This window comes from Hemicordylus capensis, chromosome 15 (genome assembly GCF_027244095.1).
Source record: "Hemicordylus capensis ecotype Gifberg chromosome 15, rHemCap1.1.pri, whole genome shotgun sequence".
Taxonomy (NCBI): domain Eukaryota; kingdom Metazoa; phylum Chordata; class Lepidosauria; order Squamata; family Cordylidae; genus Hemicordylus; species Hemicordylus capensis.
This window is the reverse complement of record NC_069671.1, coordinates 20,208,547-20,229,393: the sequence shown is the minus strand read 5'-3', so window position 1 is coordinate 20,229,393 and position 20,847 is coordinate 20,208,547. Positions and strand designations below refer to the sequence as shown.

The window sequence follows — 20,847 nt, the reverse complement described above, 5'->3', positions numbered from 1 at the left end:
GCCGGGGGGGGGGCATGCCTGCCCGCCACCTGAACCCAAGATGTATGCATTCGGGTTCCTGCGTGTCCAGACGTGGCTCTGCACGAAGGACGGCACCCGTGTTCACTTTAGAAGCGGTGCACGGATAGGATGGAAGGGCCCTGCTGCAGCCGGGCGGGGCCGGGCGCCGCTGCCTCCTCCCTCCCCCTCCGTGCCCCTTGTCGTGCGAGTGACAAGTCACGTGTCACTACACGCGTGTCAGCCCGCCCGCTCGCCAGCCCCCGCTCGCCCTCCCCGCGCTCCTCCGTCCTCACCCACCATCCCAGGAGGCGGAAGAGCTCCGGCTGCGGCTGCGGCGGGGGCTGCAGGGCGCGGCACGAGGGGCAGAAGCGGGGCCAGGCCCAGGCGGAGGGCAGCGCCCGGCCGCAGCTCCAGCAGCAAGACCGGGGAGGCGCCGCCGAGCAGGAGGAGGAGGAGGAGGAGGAGGCCGAGGCCGGGGGGGGCCGGGGGAGCCCCCGCCGCGGACCCCGCCTCAGCAGCGCCCCCGCCCGTTGCAGCGGCCACATCCCGTCCGGACTACGACTCCCGGCGGGCCCCGCGCGGCCCTTCGCCGCCCCCCATTGGCCCATGCGCGCGCGCGGGGCTGGCCGGGAGCGGAGGGGGCGGGGCCAGGAGAAAAAGGCGCCAAGAAGAAGCAGGAAGGCGCAGCAGCAGCAGCAGCAAGAGGGCGGCCTACCTCGCAGGGCGGGCGCAGCGCAGCAGGACCCCGGGCGGCCCGGCATCCCCCCGGCCCGCCCCCATGTCGCAGCCCTCCCAGTCGCAGCCGGGCTCCGGTGATGCCGCCGCCGCCGCCGCCGCCTCCTCCTCCTCCTCCTCCTCCTCTTCCAGGGGGCCCACGCAGGGCTCCTCCAGCCAGTCCTCCGCCAGCAGCAGCTCCGGCACCACCCTCAGCTCGCTGGAGACGCTGCCCACCCAGGAGATGCTGCCCCCCATCTCCGAGGGCGAGGAGGAGGAGGAGGAGGAGCAGGAGGGGGGCCCGGGCCGGGGGGGGCCGGCCCAGCCCTGGGGGTGCCTCCTGGCCCTGGCCAGCCCCTTCCCCGACTGCGGTGCGTCCTCTTCTGCGGGGGGGGGCGAGGAGGAGGAGGGGGGTCCCCCATGGGCAGCCCCCCCATGCCAGGGCCTGGAGGCTGCCAAGTCCCCCCCCACAGCCCCCCCCAGACAGTGTTGTTCCCGCCAAGAAGGATTCCCAGGTGTGGCTGACTACAGCCCAGGGTGGATTTGATTTAAATCAAATCGATTTAAATCACTTGCCAGTAAGACTAGATTTAAATCATGGGTTTTTTACATAAGAGACTCATTCTTGCTGGTATAATCTTTGTAATATGTACAACCAGGTGAAGGTTTCATTTTTGGAATGATAACTTTTCAGATTAGTTACAGTTATATCAAAAATTACTGATTTGGTTATTCTATTAGACATACAGAGATAACTATGAAATTATTGCGAGGTGAACTATCTCCAGTTTAATAGGTTAATCAGCTTTATTCTATGTACATAGATTTGCAAAGGAACAATGGGATTAAGAAGTCTTTTCCTCAACTCTGTATGTTTATTTTATAACATTTTTGCTATGAAGAAGAGGCATGAAATCTCTGCAGACACAAAATCACAGTTTTGAGAACTGCAAAACCAAGCATCTGTGATAATATCTTCTGGATAGAAAAATTGCCCAAAATAATCTTACAGAAACCTCTGGAAGAGCATGATATTGTGAATGGATTAATGGAATTCATTTACCAAAAAATAAACATTGCATATATACAGCCTCATGCTACATAATTAAAAACTAATCATTATTTCATGATGAATAACCTTTGGACTATAATATATCTTAAATAGAAAACTAACTTTAGATAGATTTCCCCCCTCAAAAAACATTTTATTTAAAAAATCTGAATTAAATTTTAAAAAACACTAATTTTTGATTTAAAAAAAATAAAAAATCATTGATTTTTATCCAGCCTGCTGCAACCCCCATAACCCCCAGCCAAAGGCCATTTCCCCTGGGGATGCTGGGAGTTGTAGTCAGCCACATCTGACTACACCGCCTCCTCTCTTAGAGGGGGCAGTGGCCACAGGCAGAGCTCCAGTCCTGCTGGTGCTGCCCCCCACGTGCTTCTGGAGCCCCAGGTGCTGGAGGGAGCTCCCCAGGGGATGCTGCAGGCCAGGGTGGTGTGTGCTGACTGCCCTTTTGCTCCCTCTGCCTGCAGACTGTGTGAAGAACGAGTACTGGTTTGGGCGGGACCCCAGCTGCGACTACAGCTTTGCGAAGCTGGGTTTGGCGGAGACGGAGCTGTACAAGCAGTACAGCAAGAAGCACTTCCGTATCTTCAGAGTAAGTTCGGGGCTGGAGGTCTCTATCTGAGCCCTCCTAACTTCCTGCCATGAGGGAGGACCTGCAAAGCAGATGCACCCCACTTGCTTCACACTCCCTGAGGGTTTGGGTCAAGCGTCCAGGTGCTGGGGGTGCAGCTGAACAAGTGCCACAGAAATGGGAGAGTCCACCCTGGCGCCTGTAGGCAGCTGACCTGCGATGGCTGCCTGGTTGTTCTTCCCCCCAGGAGCAAGTGTTCGAAGGCTGCTACGTGGCCTGCATTGAAGACACCAGCGCCAATGGGACTTTCGTCAACTCTCAGCGCGTTGGGAAGGGCAGGAAGCTGCGCTTGGAGCAGCGTGCCAAAATTGCGCTCTCTCTGCCACATAACAAAGGTGAGGGGCACTGCAAGATTCCTCTGTTTTCTGGGGCGTCTCTGGTGGAGATGGTGACAATCCTGCTGGGATGCCAGAGCTGAGTGGGCAAGGCAGGGCTCTTGGAACTTCTCACAGGCCATTGCTTTGGGGGCACATGTTTCCCGAGGTCAGGGTGGGGTGGGGTGGGGTCTTGGATTCTCAAGGCCTCCCCATCCGTCTTCTCTCTCGATTTGTTTCATCTGTGTGCAGAATGAGTTTTGTTCTGGGCGGCAGTATCAAGGCCGTGCACGTGCACATGTGTTCAGAGTGGGGCCTTCCTGATTCAACCTGAGTGGGAATTTAAAAAAAAGTGTGTGTGCACACATGCTCCCCATCACTTTTTATGCCTCTGTAGCTCCATGGTTTAAAGAATGCTTTTTCATGTCTAGTTCTTGTGGGGTAACTTGGAGTGCACATTCTGGATTGCTGTGGATTTTCACTCCACCCCACATTAACTTTGTAGGGCAGGGGTTCTCAAATGTGGGTCCCCAGATGATGTTGGACTACAACTCCCACCACTGCTAGCCCTAATGGTCTCTGGGGGTGATGGGAGTTGTAGTTTATCAACATCTGGGGCCCCCAGTCTGAGAACCCCTGATGGAGGGGACCCTGCTCCAAGCATAAGTCCAGAGGAAGAGAGATGGTCTTGTGGTAGCAAGCCTGACTTGTCCCCTTAGCTAAGCAGGGTCTGCCCTGGTTGCATACGAAAGGGAGATGCGAAGTGTGAGCACTGTAAGGTATTCCCCTCTGCAGGGGATGGAGCCGCTCTGGGAAGAGCATCTAGGTCCCAGGTTCCCTCCCGGGCAGCAGCATCTCCAAGAGAGGGCTGAGAGAGATTCCTGCCTGCAACCTTGGAGAAGCCGCTGCCAGTCTCTGCAGACAATACTGAGTTAGATAGACCAAGGGTTTGACTCAGTATATGGCAGCTTCCTGTGTTTTTATGAGCATCCGGGACTCCTCTCTGGGAGTGAGTGTGGATGCTGGAGTCTCATCGTGGTGGCTACTCTTAGGAGCTAGTTGGGTACTTGGGTCCCAGCAGAATCTGTGCGCGCTACAGCTCTGGCCATTGCAAGGATGTGTTTCTTCTGCTTCCCTCCGCTTTTTGCTCGAGCGACAACCTTGAACATGAGGATCAGGAGCAATGTTGCTCCCTCCTGCCCCAGCACAGTCGTAGTTCTTGGATTAGCCAGAGGGGGTTGAGGACGGCAGTAACAGGGCTCCGCTCTCGCTCGCCTTCCCAGTGTTTGAATTCTATGATCTCATGGTGGACGATCATCAGTTGAAGTATCCTAAGGAGCTCAGAGACAAATATGTCATATCAAAAACTTTGGGCAGGTAAGTCTGTCTGTCCTGAGGGGCTGGGTCAGGGTGGGGCCCGTCTGCCTGCTTTGGGGGCCTTTTCTCCAGTGCCGTCTGTGGGGGCCAGGGTGGCTGGTAGCAAAGCAGTTTGACAAGGGACCTGGTTCTCTTCTCTTGGCTCTCTGGTGCGTGCTGGTAGGGTGATTGGCTGGGGGGGCTTGCTTTGCCAAAGGACCTGCTCACTCTGCTGGTGGTGGGCAGAAGGCCAGGCGCAGGCGCCAGCTGTCTGAGCACAGGCAAACCCCGGCCCTTCAGGCTTCCCGCTGCTTGAGGATTGCCCGCGTGAGGTTGCCTGAGCTCCAGCAGGATGTTCGCTTGCTTAACCTTCTGTGTCGAAGGTGGCGTTCAACAGGGGTGACCAAGCTGGCGTCTCTTCTTGTCAAAGCTTGCCACCTTACCCAGAGAAACAGACCATGGAAATGTTGTCTTTTCACGGAGCCTTTGGTGTGGTTGATTATGCCCAGATTGTCACTGCCTGCTTCCCTCTCCAACTGGGGACTAGTTGCTCTGTGTTTAACACACAGTTGTCCTCTGTCAGATCTGGATGGAAATGGAAGGCACTGCATTTTTCGTGGTTTGGAGAGAATATCAAAATGAACTCTGGCTCTTTCTGGCTTTGTCTCTGCCTCCCAGTTCACCCCAGAAGAATGGAGCTTCCAGAATAGCTGGAATGACCATAAGACCTTTGCTTGTTTGAGTTCAGCCCAGAATGGCAAGATTGAGGGAGGCCAGTGAGCAGAAGGGTGTTCCTGGCCTCTTTTCCTCCTGTCACAGCTGCATGAAGCAGTTCTGTCTCTGGCTCTGGTTGGCCAGTGTGGACTCTGAGCTGTGCCCGTGAGCGAGGCTGCCCTCCAAATGCTGCCTGGCAGCTGTGCTGACTGTGCCCATGAGTGGGATGCCGCCGGGTTGACTTGCAGCCGCTGGGCAAAGCAGAACATTGGAATGCCTTGCTAATCTCTCTCTCTCTGTGTGTGTGTGTGTGTGTGTGTGTGTGTACTGCTTCCAAGCAACGATGTCTAACGTGCCTGCCTTTTTCCTGCTAGTGGTGCCTGTGGAGAGGTGAAGCTGGCCCTTGAGAGGGCCACCTTGGAAAAAGTGGCCGTCAAGATCATCAACAAGCGGAGGTTTATGGCAAAGGATTTGCCAGAGCAGGTGAGTGTCCCTGTTGTGGTGGCGGCTTGTGCTGCGGGGACTCCTTGAAGGAGGAAACGGCTCTTTGAAAAAACACCTTCGGGGAAACAATGGCAGATCTTCCTTTGTGGCTAGCAGAGAGCCTTCAGTGACCTCCCTCTCTATCCCAAACACACCAGCTGGGGGTCTTCTACTCCGTGGAGCTTCCCTGCATGTGATGTGCCTCATGGCTCCAGCGGAATTTGTCAGGGATCCCTTGATCTCCCCTCGCGAGGCAAGACAGCCTGATGCATCCCATGCAGCCACTTGTTCCCCTCCCTGAGCAGCCTCCCTGGTCACGCATCCTGACAAGGGCAGGGTTCAGAGACTTGCAGAAAGAGGCTCCCGGGGCCAGAGCTGGAGCCCCCACTGCACAAACGGTTGCCCCCTCCCAGCCATACACACCATGGGCACAGCTCCAGGAGGGAATGGGTGGGTGGGATTCTCTGCTGCTCCTCAGGGCCCCAGTCTCTAGCACTTTCCTGCTCCTGTCCTGGAGCTGAAGATCTTCTTTCCTTCCATGTGTTGTTTCTGTGATGCAATTCCACCTATTTCTACCAGAGTTAAAGATCCCCTGGCTGGATTGCACTTTATAGGAGTGTTCTGGCTTTTGGTCCGTAATCTCCGGGGTGGGGCTGAGGCGGGCAGGCTGCCTTCACCTTCCTCGGGAGGGGAGGCAGTGCAGCAGACTCGGAGTTCTCGGGCTGCGTCCTGGGCTGCATCTTCTTGTCCTGTGCGGACTTAAGCAGCACCTCAAGTTAACCTAAGAGGCTCCTGTGCAACTGACCTGATCTTTTGACGTTTCACTTTTTGAAAACAGGACAAGCCTTTCAATATAGAGACAGAAGTGGAGATTTTGAAAAAGATCAACCACGTGAGTCTGTCCTTCAAAAACAGTCAGTTGCCTTGTTTCCTTGGATTTGCTTCTCTTTCTGTGGTTGTAACTAAAGCCTCCGTGAAGATTCTGAGAAGTGACTTTTTTACTTTCTGCTGTAAAGCTTGTTGTGGGGGTGGAGCAGGAGATTGAGGTTATGGGGTGGAGATGCTGTTCGTATACTTTCTTTTCCTCTGTTGCGCTCAAGACTCTGCCCTGCTCTCTGGCCGCAGAGTAGCACTGGGGAAACTCTCTCTCTGTCTGTGGTGTATGTATTCACACTCTTCTTTTTCTTTAATGCTTTTCTGGGGTGTTGTTCTTAGAAGAGGTTGGGACCTTTTCCATTCTTGCTTCCCACAGCCCTGCCTAATTAAGATCATCGACTTCTTTGAGGGAGAAGACTTCTACATTGTGTTGGAGCTGTAAGTTGCCCGTCTGCAGCGGGGCAAGTTGCCTTCTGATCATGACAGTTTGGAAGAGAAGTTACAGGAACAGAACAAACAAAATCTGGCCAGAGCTCCTTGGGCTGTATGTGGAGTGAGGAACCCCCACCCCTTGCCACAGATGGGCCCATGTTTGCTTTTCAGAGCAGTTGGTTGTATGGTAGTGATCACAGAGTGTTGGAGCCGAAAGGGACCAGAGAGGTCTTCTAGACCACCCCGTTTCTCAGTGCAGGAAACTGCTATAGCACCCCGACAGATGTCTGACCAGCCTCTGCTTGGAAGCCTCCAGGAAGGAGAGCCCACCATGGCATGAGGCAGACTTTGCTCTCGCAGTCTGCGTGCAGAGATTGCTGTCTTCTAAGAGGCGGTGCCTGTGCCACAGTGAGCCACACCCCACCCAAGATGCTGTGGTCCTCTTGTGGGAAGGAATAATCATTGGGTTGATCTTTCCAGACTGAGCAATGTGCACAAGGATAACACAAAGATGTCTTTCCACCTCAGACCTGCCCCCTAGTGGCGGTTCTTGCTCTGCTCTTTTCTTTCAGGATGAGAGGCGGGGAGCTGTTTGACAGGGTCCTGCCCCCAGCAGAGCTGGCTGAAGCCACCTGCAAGCTTTATTTCTACCAGATGCTGCTGGCTGTGCAGGTACGTAGCCGCCCGCTCCGCAAACCAAAGCGTGGCTAATGGCCAGCTGCCTCCAGGGTGACGGGCTTGGCTGGACTTGGCGTTTGCTGGTGCTGCTTAGTAGTGAACTGGTGTCTGCCTGGGGCACCCTGGAAGGTAGCAGCCTCTTCCCTCTGCTCCAGGCGTGAGCGAGGCCTTCGCATAGCATCATTCCTGCTTCTGTCGCTTCAAAATAGAGCACACCGAAGAGTTCACTGGGAGGATTGTGGCATCCCTCTAGGGAAACAGACCTCTTCCCCACACCTGTGGATGTGTGGCAGGACATTCAGTGTCTGCTTCCTGAGGCCCAGGTGGAAGCCATTGTCGAGATGCTTGTAGAGCTGCGTCGTGGCAGGGGAGGCCTTTCTCTGCCTTCCAGAGATGGCGCTTGAAGGCTTTGCGGCCAGAGTACGTGTGCTGTGTGCTCTACTCTCGCTCTCTCTGTTCTGATACTGTAGGATGAAATGGGGCTATACAGTGGTGAAAGTCGTGGCTTTCCCTCCTCCCTGTGGGGTTATCCTAAGACTTTTTGTGTGTGTGCTGCTTGGGACTGGGTGTTTCCCTTTCCAAACCCGTTGTACGCACAGCAGTTGTAGCTTGGACAATTCTCCCACAATAATCAGAAATCTGGTTTATATATAAAATTGCTGCAAGCAGTAAGAGGGCTGGCAAGGCAGGAGGAGGGGCGTTCTAAACGCCCCTGTTCAAAGTAGGGCAGATTTTGTATGCAAAGGTTGGAGACCTCCAGTGCCACAGCCGCCTGCTCACTGCATAACGTTCTTTCCTTCCTGGGCACTATGTGTAGTACCTGCACAACAGTGGCATCATTCACCGAGATCTGAAGCTGGAGAACGTGCTCTTATCGTCTCATGAGGAGGAGTGTCTGATCAAGGTGAGCAGGTGGGCTCTAGAACTCTCTCCACACACACACACACACACACCCCACCCCGCCACTCCCAGTGCTTAACTGGCTCTAAGTGCAGTTGCTCTTGGGGAGATCTGGATTAAGACTTCAGGCCCAGCTGCCTCCTAAGCCACGTTGATCAGTTAACCGGCCATGAAATATGGAAGAGGAGAGAAACGTGAGACTCTCGTCCAAAACTGGAGGCGGCTTCTCTCATGCAGGCAGTTCAAGGGGGCATTTGGAGGAGGTCTGGCTCTCCTCCTACAAGGCCCCCTCTGCCTAAACCTTGTCCTTTCTGTTGGATCTGCCACCTAGATCAAGTGTTTTGTGTCTGGAACTGTGTGTCTGTGGGGGGCCCCCTTTGCTCCAGGGGAGAGCAGCAGCAGCAGCACAGCGTGCAGAGGGCCCCAGCTGCATGTGACGCAGGCACGTCCTGTGTGGAAGAGGGCGTGCAGAACTCTGTACATGCAAACAAAGCTCACCAACGTTGGTCTGTTCTTCTCTTCTCGCTCACGTAAGATTACAGACTTTGGACAATCCAAGATCCTTGGAGAAACTTCTCTCATGAAGACCTTATGTGGCACACCTGACTACCTTGCTCCTGAAGTTCAGGATTCTGCTCAGACCCTTGGATACAGGCGATCTGTGGACTGCTGGAGTTTAGGAGTGATTCTCTTTATGTGGTAAGGAATCCTAGGAACGGAGGGAGCTGCCTGACACCGAGTCCGACCCTGGGTCCATCTAGCTCAGGATTGTCTGCACGGACTGGCAGTGGCTCTCCCAGGTGACAGGCAGGAGTCGCTCCTGGCTCTTCTTCCTGCAGATGCCGGGGAGCAACCCTGGGAGCCTTTTGCTCTTCCACTGAGCTACAGCCCCATCTCCGAAGGGAAACACCTTACAGCATTCACATGCTGTCTCCCATCGGGACCATTCGTGTTCACAACCACAGGACCAGCTCTCTTCTAGTGGGTCTAGGATACATACTGTAGCTGAAGCTAGTGGGCTTCCCATTAAGAACACAAGCTTGTGAGTGAACATGCTAGTCTTGAAGGAAATCTGTTTTGCTTTTTGTGTCTTGCTTAGTTCCTCAAGAACTAAGGCAGCTCTACTTGGGAGTGAGCATGAACAGGGTTGGGCTGCTACTTGCCTTTTAGCCCCTCAGCCCTGGGAGAGAGTGACTCTCCCAAGACGCCTAGCTGCCTGGATTTGAATTTGGGAATTCTACGGGCAAGAACATGGAATACTTTCCGTCAGAGCTGCGGCCGGCCTCTCAGTGGCCGAGCCAGGCGATATTTCCCTCCTCCTCTTTCTTCCCTTAGCCTCGTCGGACACCCACCCTTCGCCAAAAATGCCCGTCTCTCCCTGAGAGAGCAGATTGCCAGGGGAGAGTACTACTACTGCAAAGAGAGATGGAATCGCGTCTCGAAAGAAGGTACGGCCTTGCTGGGATCCTGTCTCCCAGGGCAGCGTGTGTGCCGGTTGGCCACAGAAGCACCTGCTGTCGTTTGGCTGCTCATGTGACGAGAAGGCTTTTCAGTCGACTTCCACAGGCTTGGCTTGGCTGCAATACCTGGTCCATTCCAGTGGAGATTGGCCCATTCTTGACAGGGGTCCACAGGTGTAGACTTAGCTCACTAGCCAGCCATTATGTGTAGTCGCCACCAATCCCCGCTCTTCCCTTGGATCCTGTTCTGGCAGAAGGCTGAGGAGGGAAGGTGGTCTTGTTTGCGCTGGGAGATGGAGATGATAAGAAATGGTGGGAGCCCTCTCCTGTGGCTCAGAAAGGAATCTCTGCTGTTTCTTACCTTCTCCAAGATGGAAATGAGACTTCTGGGGGGGGGGGGAGTGTGTATTTTTGCTGGGTGTCCTGCTGACCATATGGCCAGGATCATTGCCACTAGCAAGTAGATTTATAGACGCCTGATTCTTCACCTCCTATACATCTTTGCATTGCTCATGACTTGGATTATGTGGAAACACGTCACTGTGGGCACAGGATTCAGCTACGTTTTGGGGGAAAGAAGTCACCTGTTTTAACAAGCAGTGGCACTGCTGCCCCTTTTCGTTTCGGCCGGACATGCGTGTGACGTTGAGGCATCTGTGGTTAATGTTAAGTCGGCTTTGTGTACAAAGTTTGTGTGTCGGGCTGGCTGTATTCTTTCGCTTGGTTGCTGCAGCCTTTGACCTTGTGAAGAGGCTCCTGACGGTGGATCCAGACAAGCGCCTGAAAATAGAAGCGGCCTTGGAGCACCCCTGGCTTCAGGTACTGGCACCCCTGAGTGGTCCTACCTGGCCAGCTCCTCGTGTGGTCCTTGCCGTGAGCCGGATGGGCAGGGGAAGGTGTGCAGAGCCCAGGCAGGGAGGGCCAAAGGGCTGGCTGCAGAGATGTCATGGGAACGGACACGGGGAGTGGCATTCTGCTGAGTCAGTCCCTTGGCCCATCTAGCTCAGTGTTGTCGACACTGGCTGGCAGCAGCTCTCCTAGGTTTCAGGCAGGAGTCTCTCCCAGCCCGACCTGGAGATGCTGCCAGAGAGGGGACTTGGGACCTTCTTCATGCAAGCACTGAGCTACGGCCCCATCCTCTTAAAGGGGATCTCTTACAGCAGACTGTGTGCTCCTTTGTAGTCTCCCGTCCAGATGCAAACCAGGGCAGACCTTGCTTGGCAAAGGGGACCATTCCTGCTTGCTACCAGCAGACCAGCTTTGCTCCCCATCTTGGGTGGGGATGGACTCTGGGCTTGCCCTTTTGGCAGTGCTGAGGAGGGCAGGGGCTGAGATGGGCCCTTGGTAATTTCTACAAGTCTCGCTCTCTTTCCAGGATGAAAGTATGAAGAGCACCTTCCAACAGTTAATTGCCCCAACACAGGACTCTCTACCCACCCCAGGAGCACAGACTCGGGTATCTATATTTCTCACGGTACTTCTTTTTTTTGTTTGAAAGAACGGTTTTCAGTCCTAACAGTTGGAATTCAGATGGGAGAGAAGTCGCCTTTATCTGCTGAACGGTGGCTGATTTCTTTCTAAAGCGGAGTTTAGCTGAACTGCCAAGGGGGCCTGCCTGGTCTGCAGCAGCCAGAGGCCTCCGGGAGGGAGGCGGCTGCTTCAGCAGGTGGAGGAGCATCCTTGTGCCCGGATGCCACGAGACGCAGGCAGCAGCGCCCGGCTCTGAGCCCAGCAAGGGGTAGAAGGCCAGGTGGCATGCAGGGCGGGAAGAAGCCCTTCCAGGGCTCAGGAGGCTCCATAGAAGCCGCCCAGCTTTCCCAAGGGGGGGCGGGTGCTGCCAGTTGTACTCGGGTGCCACACAGAATGCCAGGCCAGGGAGCCGTAGGAAGCTGCCTTCTACCGAGTCAGACCCTTGGTCCATCTAGCTCAGTACTGTCTGTGCTGGCTGGCAGTAGCTTCTCCCAGGCTGCAGGCAGGAGTCTCTCCCAGTCCTCCCTGGAGATGCTGAAGCAAGGTGGGCACTGATCAGGCCTCTCCCTCCCAGCCCTGGTCTTGTGGTAGCAAGGAGGACTTGTCCACCCTGGCTGCATTTGAATGGGAGACTGCATGTGTGAGCACTGGAAGAAATCCCCCTGAGGGCATGATGGGGCCGCTCTGGGAAGAGCATTTGCCTGCTTGCATGCGGAAGGCTCCAAGTTCCCTCCCAGGCAGCATCTCCAAGAGAGGGCTGAGAGAGATTCTTGCCTGCAACCTGGGAGAAGCCGCTGCCGGTCTGTGTAGACAGTTCTGTGCTAGATGGACCAAGGGTCTGACTCAGTAGATGGCAGCTTCCTCTGTTCCTAGCCCTGATTCTAGGTTGGCCAGCTGCCAGCAAGTCACCACTTGCACATCTTCAGCCGTGCTTTCGAGTGTGAATTGGACCCCTGGCCATCCTGGGCTGCACCCAAGTGGGCGTTGGGTTGGGCATGATCCCTGCATACCATCTTAGCATGCTACAGAACATAAAGGGCTCCGTTTGTCTCAGTGGCCTCAATCCCTCAAAGGGGCTTGGACACATTCACCCGGGACTGGTCTACCATTGGCTGCTAGTCTGGCTAGAGGCCGCCTCCAGCCTTGGGGGCAAGATGCCTCTGAATGCCCAGTGCAGGGGAGCAACAGCAAGAGAAGGGGCGTGCTGTCACCTCTGGCCTGTGGGCTTCTCGGAGGCATCTGATGGGCCACTGGGGGAGATAGGATGCTGGTCCAGTTGGGGCTGATCTCTTCTTAAGTCCTTAGCAGGGGCTGCTGGGCTGGGGCTGAGCAGCTGTTGCCCTCCTGCCTTCTCTTTCAGCCCCCCTCCACCAGCAGGAAGCGGCACTTGGAAGAGGAAGACCTGCCAGGGCCCTCCAAGCTGCTGAAAAGAGAGGAGAAAGAGGAGGAGGAGGAGGAGGAGGAGAAGAAGCAGCAGCCCTGATCTGAAGAGTTCCTGGCTTCCTTTTGTAGACTTTTTAAATACCGGTGAATGTCTTGTCAACTGTTTTGGAATACAAATCATGGTTTAATAATTTAAAAAGCCCTTTCTCAAAAAGCAGCAATTGGAAGCTTCTCTCTGGGCAAGGGAAGGGGCAGGCGGGCTAGGGGCGCTTCTCTCCAGCTGCAGCAAGCCCCTTCCGGTCTCAAAATTCTGAGATTCCAAAAGCTTTGAACAGGGTTGCGGGAGAGGCTGCACCATCTTGCTTGCTCTCCTGATCCAGCACGAGTTCTTTCTCTGTGCCTCCTTGGGGAAGGAGTGAGGACGCTTCCGGATTAGGGAGGGCCAGGGTCACCACAGAGAGTTGCCATGGAGAGCATGCTCAGTGTGCTCAAATGAGGCTCCTTTCTGTTTTCTGCCCACAACCCCTGTCAACTTTTCATTCCTTCTTAAAATATCGAAGCAAGGAAATCCAAATTCTGCAAAAAAGCATCAGATGATGTTTTGCATCAAAGTAACTGAAACTACAATAGTGTATTAAAAGGCAAATGTGAAGTGCTGTGAAATGCTTGGAGAGCTGGCAAGGAGAGAGCATGCTCCGTTGAAGCCCGTGCCCCTACCCTGAAGGGCGATCTGTCAGAGAAACTTTATCTTGCACAGAGACATTTTGAATGCTGGCATGAAGGGAGCATGCTCCGTCTCTCCAGTTGTAGTCAGTACCTTTCTTTACTTTGCATGGCACAATGGTGAGTTGGTTTTATTGAGTTAAAATATAACAGGAGATTTTAACTTCTCATTCAAGTACTGGAGTCCTATATTATTCAAGTAATATAGTGCAATGTTACGCAGTTATCTTTTAAAAATCACAAAGGGAGGGGTTGTATTATGGAGCCCGTTGTCCCCAGAAGAGCAGCGTCCTGTTTGTCTCTGGCAAACTTCTCACTTCCTGGGAGGATTCCCTTCTCCCAACAGCACCGCCTGGGTGTCCAGAACTTCAGTCAGTGAAGACTCTGTGGAATAGCTATTTTAGCGATTGGAGGTTAGCGGCAGTTATTTCAAACAAAACTTAGTGGCCTTCTGGAAGTGAGCAGGGAACACGGCCTCACACGGCCTTGGCCTTGGGGCGGCGCAGTCGGCCAACTCGGGGTGTGGGGAGCATCCTCCACGAGCCATCCCCCCTCCTCCTCCTTCTCCTTCGAGGTTTTCCTCCCGGAAGTGGGATCTTTCATTTGGATCTGGAGATCCTGCCCAGGACCCAAGTCTAGGCCGTTTGGCGCGGAATGTAAATCAACGTCGTGCGATTGGCTGGCTAGGCTAGGTGCCGCTCTAGCCCGTCCCTTTCTCGACCGCAAGGTCCCGCAAACGCCCCCTACTGGCAATGTTCCGAATAAAACTACAGTCGCTGGGCCGCCGCCTCCCTCCCTCCCTCCCATCTCCCTCAAACCTGGGCTGAACGGCGGGCGGGGAGGAGCTTGGCGTTTGGGGAGAGCAGCGCCCTCTGCTGGGCGCCAAGAGCAGGACCCGGAGCTGCTCGCTCTCTTTGCAGGCCTCGGTCTGCGCATGCGCCTCCTTGAACTTAGAGCGGCTGAAGCCCAGGCAGGGCGGGGACTTCGACACATGCTGCCCTTCTGGCGCATGCGCAGTTTCTATTTATGTACAGTCGCGCACGCGCGCTCACTTGGCGCCAATTTCGCGTTACTGCGAGGAGAGAAGCCTGGGAGTTTGTGAGAGGAGGTGGAGAAGACGAGCTGGCGGCGGCGGCTTTTCCTCCTCTTCTTCCTTCCTCCTCCCGAGCCGCGACGCCTCCCCCCGCCTGGGAACGGAGCCACCATGATCGGACAGAAGACGCTGCTCTCTTTTTTCACGGCGGTGCCCGCCAAGAAACGGAGCCGCTCGCCGGAGCCCGGCGGGAACCCGGAGGTAAAGGCGAGGAAGGACAGCATTGAGGAGACGGGAAAGATTTTTCGCTTTCATCGCCGTGCGGGTTAGAAAAAGGCGCCCGCGGAGGTGCCGGCCAATGGGAAGCGCCCTTTATTAGGTCTTGGCCAATGGATGGCGGTGGGAGGCGGGTTTATGCTCCGCCGGTAACCTCCGGGGCTTCCTTAGCAACCGTTGCGAGGGGCGGGGCGAGGGACTCAATTCGAGTTGTGATAGGCGCACTGGATTGTTTTGATTTAGCCATCGGCCAATTAGGAAATGGAAGGGCTGGACAACAAGCCCGATATTGATCAACGGGAGGGCGGGGAGACGCTGGACCTGGAGCGGCTGCCCAATTGCGAGCGCGCTCTGCTTGCCGCTGACCAATAAGGAACGGGGGTTGGCCTGGTTGCGCCGTTTTCCCCGCGGAAAGCGCACGTGTTACTCTGTAGCCGGAAGGGTCCCTGGGGGCCTCCGCGCGGGGTCTCATGCTGTTCCGAGGGCGATGCTGGCCCTGCGCTGCCGCCGCTGCCTCCCTCCTCACCCGCCCCCTCTCCCAGGCCGGCTCCCCCAAGAGGCCGAAGACCGGGGCTTCTTCCCCGCCGCTGACCCCGGAGCAGCTCGAGCGGATCTGCAGGAACAAAGAGGCGGCGCTGCAGAGACTCGCCGCCCGGAGCAGCAGCAGCAGCCTCGTCCCCGCCGAGATCGGGCAGAGCTGGAGGGCCGCGCTGGCCGGGGAGTGCTCCAAGCCCTACTTCGCCCAGGTGGGCAGCAGGCGGGTCCCCTTGACCCTCGATGCGCGCTTAAAGGCCGGTCTTCCCTTCCTCCGGCTTTTCCTCCAGAGGACGCGCCCTTCGCTCCTGCCTCTGGGCTTCCCAGGGGCATCAGGCGGGCCACTGTGGGAAACAGGATGCGGGACTCGATGGGCTTCCTTGGGCCTGGCCCATCAGGGCTGTGCTTATGTCCTTTTCTCTCTCTCTGGCTTCCCCACTGAAAATCGGGCGTCGCTTACTTCAAAGGTGATCTCCGAACTAAAACCTGACTCCTCCTAGTCCCCACCTTGAACTGTGTGTGCCTTAATCTTAAGGTTGGCACTTGGTTGCTCCCTGCTCCTTTGGCACACGTTCAAACGGCTTATTTCTAGGCTTATTTCTATTTTTGCATGACCTGCATGGAGACGGCTGCATGGAACATAATCATGTGTATGGTAGGATAAAGCCTTGCTGCTGCACCACCGTATATCTCTCATCTGTGTATCCATCCCACTGTGTCAGTAGCTAGGATTTGAAGTGTGTTCGTCTCTCTCCCAAACCAGCTCATGGCCTTTGTTGCTCAGGAGCGCAAGCATCACACAGTGTACCCCCCTCCTCATCAAGTCTTCACTTGGACCCAGATGTGTGATATCCGTGATGTGAGTAAATCTGGTAGATTCAACCCTAAGCACAAGCTGTATCGTTAGCTGAACCTGCACTTCTTTTTTCTCCAGGAATAGCTAAGTTGCTAGATTTGCCACCCTGGTTCTTCTCTGCTTCTGTTTGGTGTGGTCATCCTAAGTATGTATAGCACTTCCAGCTTGGTTTCTTCAGGTTTCTGTGTGCATTCTAAAAACAAGTGTTAATGCACTAATGAATGCAGTGATGCTTGGCACTAATGTTGCTCTACCTGTATGCGTGGTGCTTTACAAAGAGCAAGAAGGCAGGTGAGCTGCTGCTCTAATTCTGTGGGTGAGAGGGTGTGCTTGTTAAAGGCCACCCAGCATCTCTGTGACTGAGCTGAGGCTTGAAATGGGTTAGTTGTGCTCCTGTCACCATGTAGCACGAGCTTTGCTGTCACTAACAAATGCATGACTCTTCCGTTGGTCTTCTGGGAGGTGAAGGGGAAGGGCCATAGCTCAGTGGCAGTACCCGTCTGCCTGCAGGAGGACCTGGGTTCAGTGGCCAGCATTTCCATGGAGAAGCACCAGAGGGCCAGAAATGGGGGAACAGTCCTGCTGGAGAGCTGCTGCCGCTGCCAGTCAGGGTAGACAGCGCTGGGTGAGGTGGGCTCGAGGGTCTCGCTCTGGGCAAGGTAACTCCAGAAGTTCTCTGGGGCATGAAAGGGGCAGAACCAGGATATTCCGGTCCCATTCTGGGTCCTAGCAAAGAGCATCAGCAAATGGGTTCCATCCGCAGTGTAAGTTGGGAAGCCAAATGGCCAGCAGCAGCAGCCATTCACCTTTCCTGTTTGTGTCATTGCTAACCAGGTGAAAGTAGTCATCCTGGGCCAAGACCCATATCACGGCCCTCGTCAGGCCCACGGACTCTGCTTCAGTGTCCAGAGACCAGTCCCACCTCCACCCAGGTAAGGTCAGCAGCCCCTGTGTGAAAATTCTCGTTATAAGTTAAAATCTTGGCTGCATCCTGATCTTCCACTGGTCTTCTGTTTGGACTGACAATGTGTCAGCGCTCTCAGGTGGATGTGTAATATGGGGAAGGAGGAGAGCTGGTCTTGTGGTCTGAACTGTCTCCTTGGCTAAGCAGGGCCCGCCTTAGATTGCATTTGGATAAGGGACTGCACGTAAGCACTGTAACGGCCCTCCTGACAGGGTAGGGTGGCTGGCCCCGGAGTTTACCCCCTTCATACACCAACGTGCCCTGATCAGCTAGGCCACAGGGAGTTTTAGGATTAGACACATACTAAATACAGAACAGCAGCTTATTTTAAGGAGTTGGTAAGAGCTTGGGTTTGAAAAGGAGTGGGGGAAAGGGAAGTTGCAACATCACACACTAAACCAAATATAGCACGGAAACTAACTAGCCTGATCCTTGTGACTGAGTCCATGTTGAGTCTCCGAGTTCCACCAGGCAGACTGAGTCGTCGTCGTCCTCCTCCTCCTCCTCCAATTAGCTTTCCCTGGGACACAGCAGGCACTCCTGGGGGCAGGGCCCAGCCCATCACCCCAAACCTGTGCAAGGCACCCAAGGCTTTGCTTGCAAGTTTTTGCTAAACAAACTGAAGGGAGCCACCAACAGTAGGAACTAGAGCATTATGCACAGTGAGTGCAAGGAACTTATTATGAACACTGTAAGATATTCCCCTTGGGGGATGGGGCCAGAGCTCTGTGGAAGGGCATCTGCGTGCTTGCAAGCAGAAGGCCCCGGGTTCAATGCCCAGCAGCATCTCCAGGTAGGGCGGGAGAGACTCCTGCATGAAACCTTGGAGAGCCATAAGAAGAGCCCAAGGAGGCCTCTCTGGTCCAGCCTCCTGTTTCCCACAATGGCCCACCAGATGCCTCCAAGAAGCCCACAGGCCAGAGGGGAGGCCATGCCCTCCTCTCCTGCTGTTGTTGCTTCTCTGCGACTGGTAATTAGAGGCATCATGTCCCTGAGGCTGGAGGCAGCCTGTAGCCACCAGACTCGTCCTTCATGGATTTGTCTAAGCCCCTTTTAACACTGAGCGAGATGGACCCAGTGATCTGACTGGGTATAAAGAAACTTCCTTTGTTCCTATGAAGTTTGTGTTTATCAGAAGTTTGGATGAAAAGGTTTTGCCGGATGTTGTTGTTGTTTTCCCCTTTGCAGCCTGGAGAATATTTACAAAGAGCTTGCTACAGACATAGAAGGCTTTTCTCATCCTGGCCACGGAGACCTGACTGGGTGGGCCCAACAAGGTGACTGGGGGTTCTGCTTTTCCTCCTTGGGTGGGCTTTGCTGGCCATTGGAGGCCGCATTTGCCTCCAGAAGGATGGAGCAGATTTCCTCCGTCCGGAGGTTTGTGGCAGCACTTGCTTTGATGGCTGGAGAGTTCCCTTCGGCACCCACCGACTGCCCTGCAGGGAAGGAGCCCCAGGCTTGCCCTGGCCTGGCATACTCCCTGCTGGAATACAGACACTTCTCCTGCATAAAGTGTTGGTCAGCCCTTAGCAGCCAGGGACAGACAGAGCGCCCTGCTTGTGCGTCCCGCCTTCCTTCCCACTCATGCCTCCTCCTGTGCCTGCGATTCCAGGCGTGCTCCTGCTCAACGCGGTCCTGACTGTCCGAGCGCACCAAGCTGCTTCCCACAAGGAGAAGGGCTGGGAGCAGTTCACGGACGCGGTGGTGTCCTGGCTGAACAGGCACTTGGATGGCCTGGTCTTCATGCTGTGGGGAGCCTATGCTCAGAAGAAGGGCAGCGCGATCGACAGGGTGAGTCAGCCATTGCCTGGGGATGGAGGGGAGCTGATCAGCTGCGGCAACCCATTTGGCCTCCTGCGATAGTCACAACTTTTGTGTGAGCAGCAGAGGTGGGAGCCAGCCTGGAGGTCCTGCTTCTGTGTCTGCCTGCGGGAGGCTTGGGACCACACATGGGAGGAGAGTCTTGTCGCCACATCCTGCTTCCTGGCTGGCCACAGGGAGAAGACAGTCGCAGCGTGGCCTGACAATGCTTACATTCCCCAGTGTGGTGTGTGCACATTTTTTCATGCCTCCCTTCCAACTAGTTCTTAGTATGCCAAAGAACATCCCCACACATCCCTCCTGCCAGCTTTTTTCCTGGGTACGGGTGGAGCCTAGAATGTCTTGTGCCTCGAGTTGCTTCCCTCTTACGTATGACTGAAAATGTGCCCAGTCCTGCAGCACCTGTAAGAAGCAAGGCCCACTTGTGACTCTCTGTCCGATTCTGGCACTACAGAACGGGGGGCAGGCGATATGTGTGGGTCCCCCCTGCATAACCCTTGACTTCGCCAAGTGCGGTGGCATTTCCAAGCGCCAGCCGTCTACTTGTTGGCAGTAACTATGAGCTCTCTCTGCTCTGCTCTCTTGCAGAAACGCCACCATGTCCTACAGGCGGTTCACCCGTCGCCCCTCTCTGTGCACCGGGGTTTCTTCGGATGCAAGCATTTCTCCAGAACGAATGAGCTGCTGGCAAAATCTGGAAAGAAGCCCATTGACTGGCGAGCCCTCTGAGCGACTGACGTGGTCCTTGAGACTGCTGCAGCCTAAAAGATTGTGTGTATTGAGAGAGAGTCATTTGAAGAGCACAGATGCTTCTTGAGAATTATTATTCTTTGGATTTATTTTCAGTGAATGGGCAGATCAAAACGGTGGTCTTCAGACCACCACTTACTCTGGAGTAAGGTTTTTTTTAAAGCCAAGAGGATTCATTCCCAGGAATGTGTTTGAGGCTTGAAGAAATTGGTGCCCTCTCATATATATTTCTCCTTTGCAGGGGCATTTTGGGACAAATGTGGATTGATTGGCTCAGATTATTGTAACTTTCTGGTTCTAATTCTCAAGCCAATACGAAGACCGAGAGTCTGGTCTGTGCTCTGTGAATGCAGTACTTTTTGAAAGCTCCTTATTTTGTTACTTCTCCATTCCTTAAGAAAATGGAAGCACCTTTGCCTTCTGAACAGCAAAAAAGCTACTTTTCATTTTGGCCCCTGCTCAGGAATTCTTTCCCTGGTTGTTATACTGGTGTTTGTGTCTTGTTGAGTCTTTCAAGCTGGTCTTTTTATCAGCTTCAGATAAAGCTTCCGTCGTTGCTGTGCCCTACCAAGTCTTTACACGAAAGTGTTTCCTGAGGTGTAGAAGAACTGGATCAACTGTAGTGTTGCCCAAGGATTTCATGTGACACTTGAGGATCCCAAAATGTTTCTGGCCCTGGTACTTGGCAACCTCTGTAGTGCTGGCAATTTCAGGTGATACTCTTAAACATGCCTCGTTGGGAATCAATGGTTCTGAGTTTCCAGTCATTTTTTGTATGCAGTTGCATAATAACTTCTCACCTGGTATATTTTGGATACCAAATTAAGCCTTCCCTCCTCTATATCTGTAACACTAATATTGATGTTTTGTTCATTGCTTTGTACTTTTTTAAAAAATAAAACATCGTTTTGATATATGGTGCTTATGGGCAGTTTATTGCACTTTGTTTTGGTTTCCCCTGCATGTTCTTAGGAACATGGCAAACCTGCCTTCTGCCAAGTCAGACCCTTTGTCCATCTAGTTCAGTCTGGTCTACACTGACTTGCTGTGGCTCTCCAGAGTGGCTCCGGCTTTACCTGGAGATGCCACCTCCCTGGGGACCTAGATGAAAACCTAGGAAGCTGCCTTATGCCCAGGCAGGCCGCTGGTCTACTTCGCTCAAGCCGCGGCTCTTCCAGGTTTCTTTCCCAGCCCTACCTGGAGATGCTGCCATTCCAAGGATTGTGAGCCCGGCAACTCCTTCCGCCGGCAGACGGTCTCCCACTGGAGCTCTGTTCATGTTGTCGAGGAAGCTCCACCCTCGGTGTGATGCCCCAGTGTCCTGACCTTCGCAGGTGCTGTAATGGCACACAATCTTCTCCTGTGCCTTGGAGGATAATAAAAGGAGGAAACCACACTCTGTCCAGCATT

General features: G+C 54.4%; 2 protein-coding genes across 4 annotated transcripts; both read left to right on the top strand.

The window, feature by feature from the left end:
• Nucleotides 1-30: 30 nt before the first annotated feature.
• CHEK2 (checkpoint kinase 2) lies at nt 31-13,373 on the top strand. Of its 3 annotated transcripts, none has more exons than XM_053280108.1 (14): nt 31-1,085; nt 2,251-2,375; nt 2,602-2,749; nt 4,012-4,105; nt 5,173-5,281; nt 6,120-6,173; nt 6,534-6,595; nt 7,162-7,261; nt 8,085-8,171; nt 8,703-8,866; nt 9,503-9,615; nt 10,361-10,446; nt 11,003-11,083; nt 12,458-13,373. In XM_053280108.1, exons 1-14 carry the CDS (start codon nt 41-43, stop codon nt 12,578-12,580), a joined length of 2,391 nt encoding a protein of 796 aa, XP_053136083.1. In that variant the 5' UTR covers nt 31-40; the 3' UTR covers nt 12,581-13,373. The 3 variants fall into 3 exon arrangements, with proteins under 3 accessions (XP_053136083.1, XP_053136082.1, XP_053136084.1); XM_053280107.1 differs by having other exon boundaries at nt 11,003-11,101; XM_053280109.1 differs by lacking the exon at nt 11,003-11,083.
• Nucleotides 13,374-14,231: 858 nt separating this feature from the next.
• Nucleotides 14,232-20,351, top strand: LOC128338127 (uracil-DNA glycosylase-like). The gene is made up of 7 exons (XM_053280110.1): nt 14,232-14,497; nt 15,055-15,258; nt 15,810-15,905; nt 16,737-16,834; nt 18,055-18,143; nt 18,479-18,657; nt 19,276-20,351. The coding sequence occupies exons 1-7, from the start codon at nt 14,408-14,410 to the stop codon at nt 19,414-19,416; spliced, it is 897 nt and encodes a 298-aa protein (XP_053136085.1). The 5' UTR covers nt 14,232-14,407; the 3' UTR covers nt 19,417-20,351.
• The last annotated feature ends 496 nt before the right edge of the window (nt 20,352-20,847 follow it).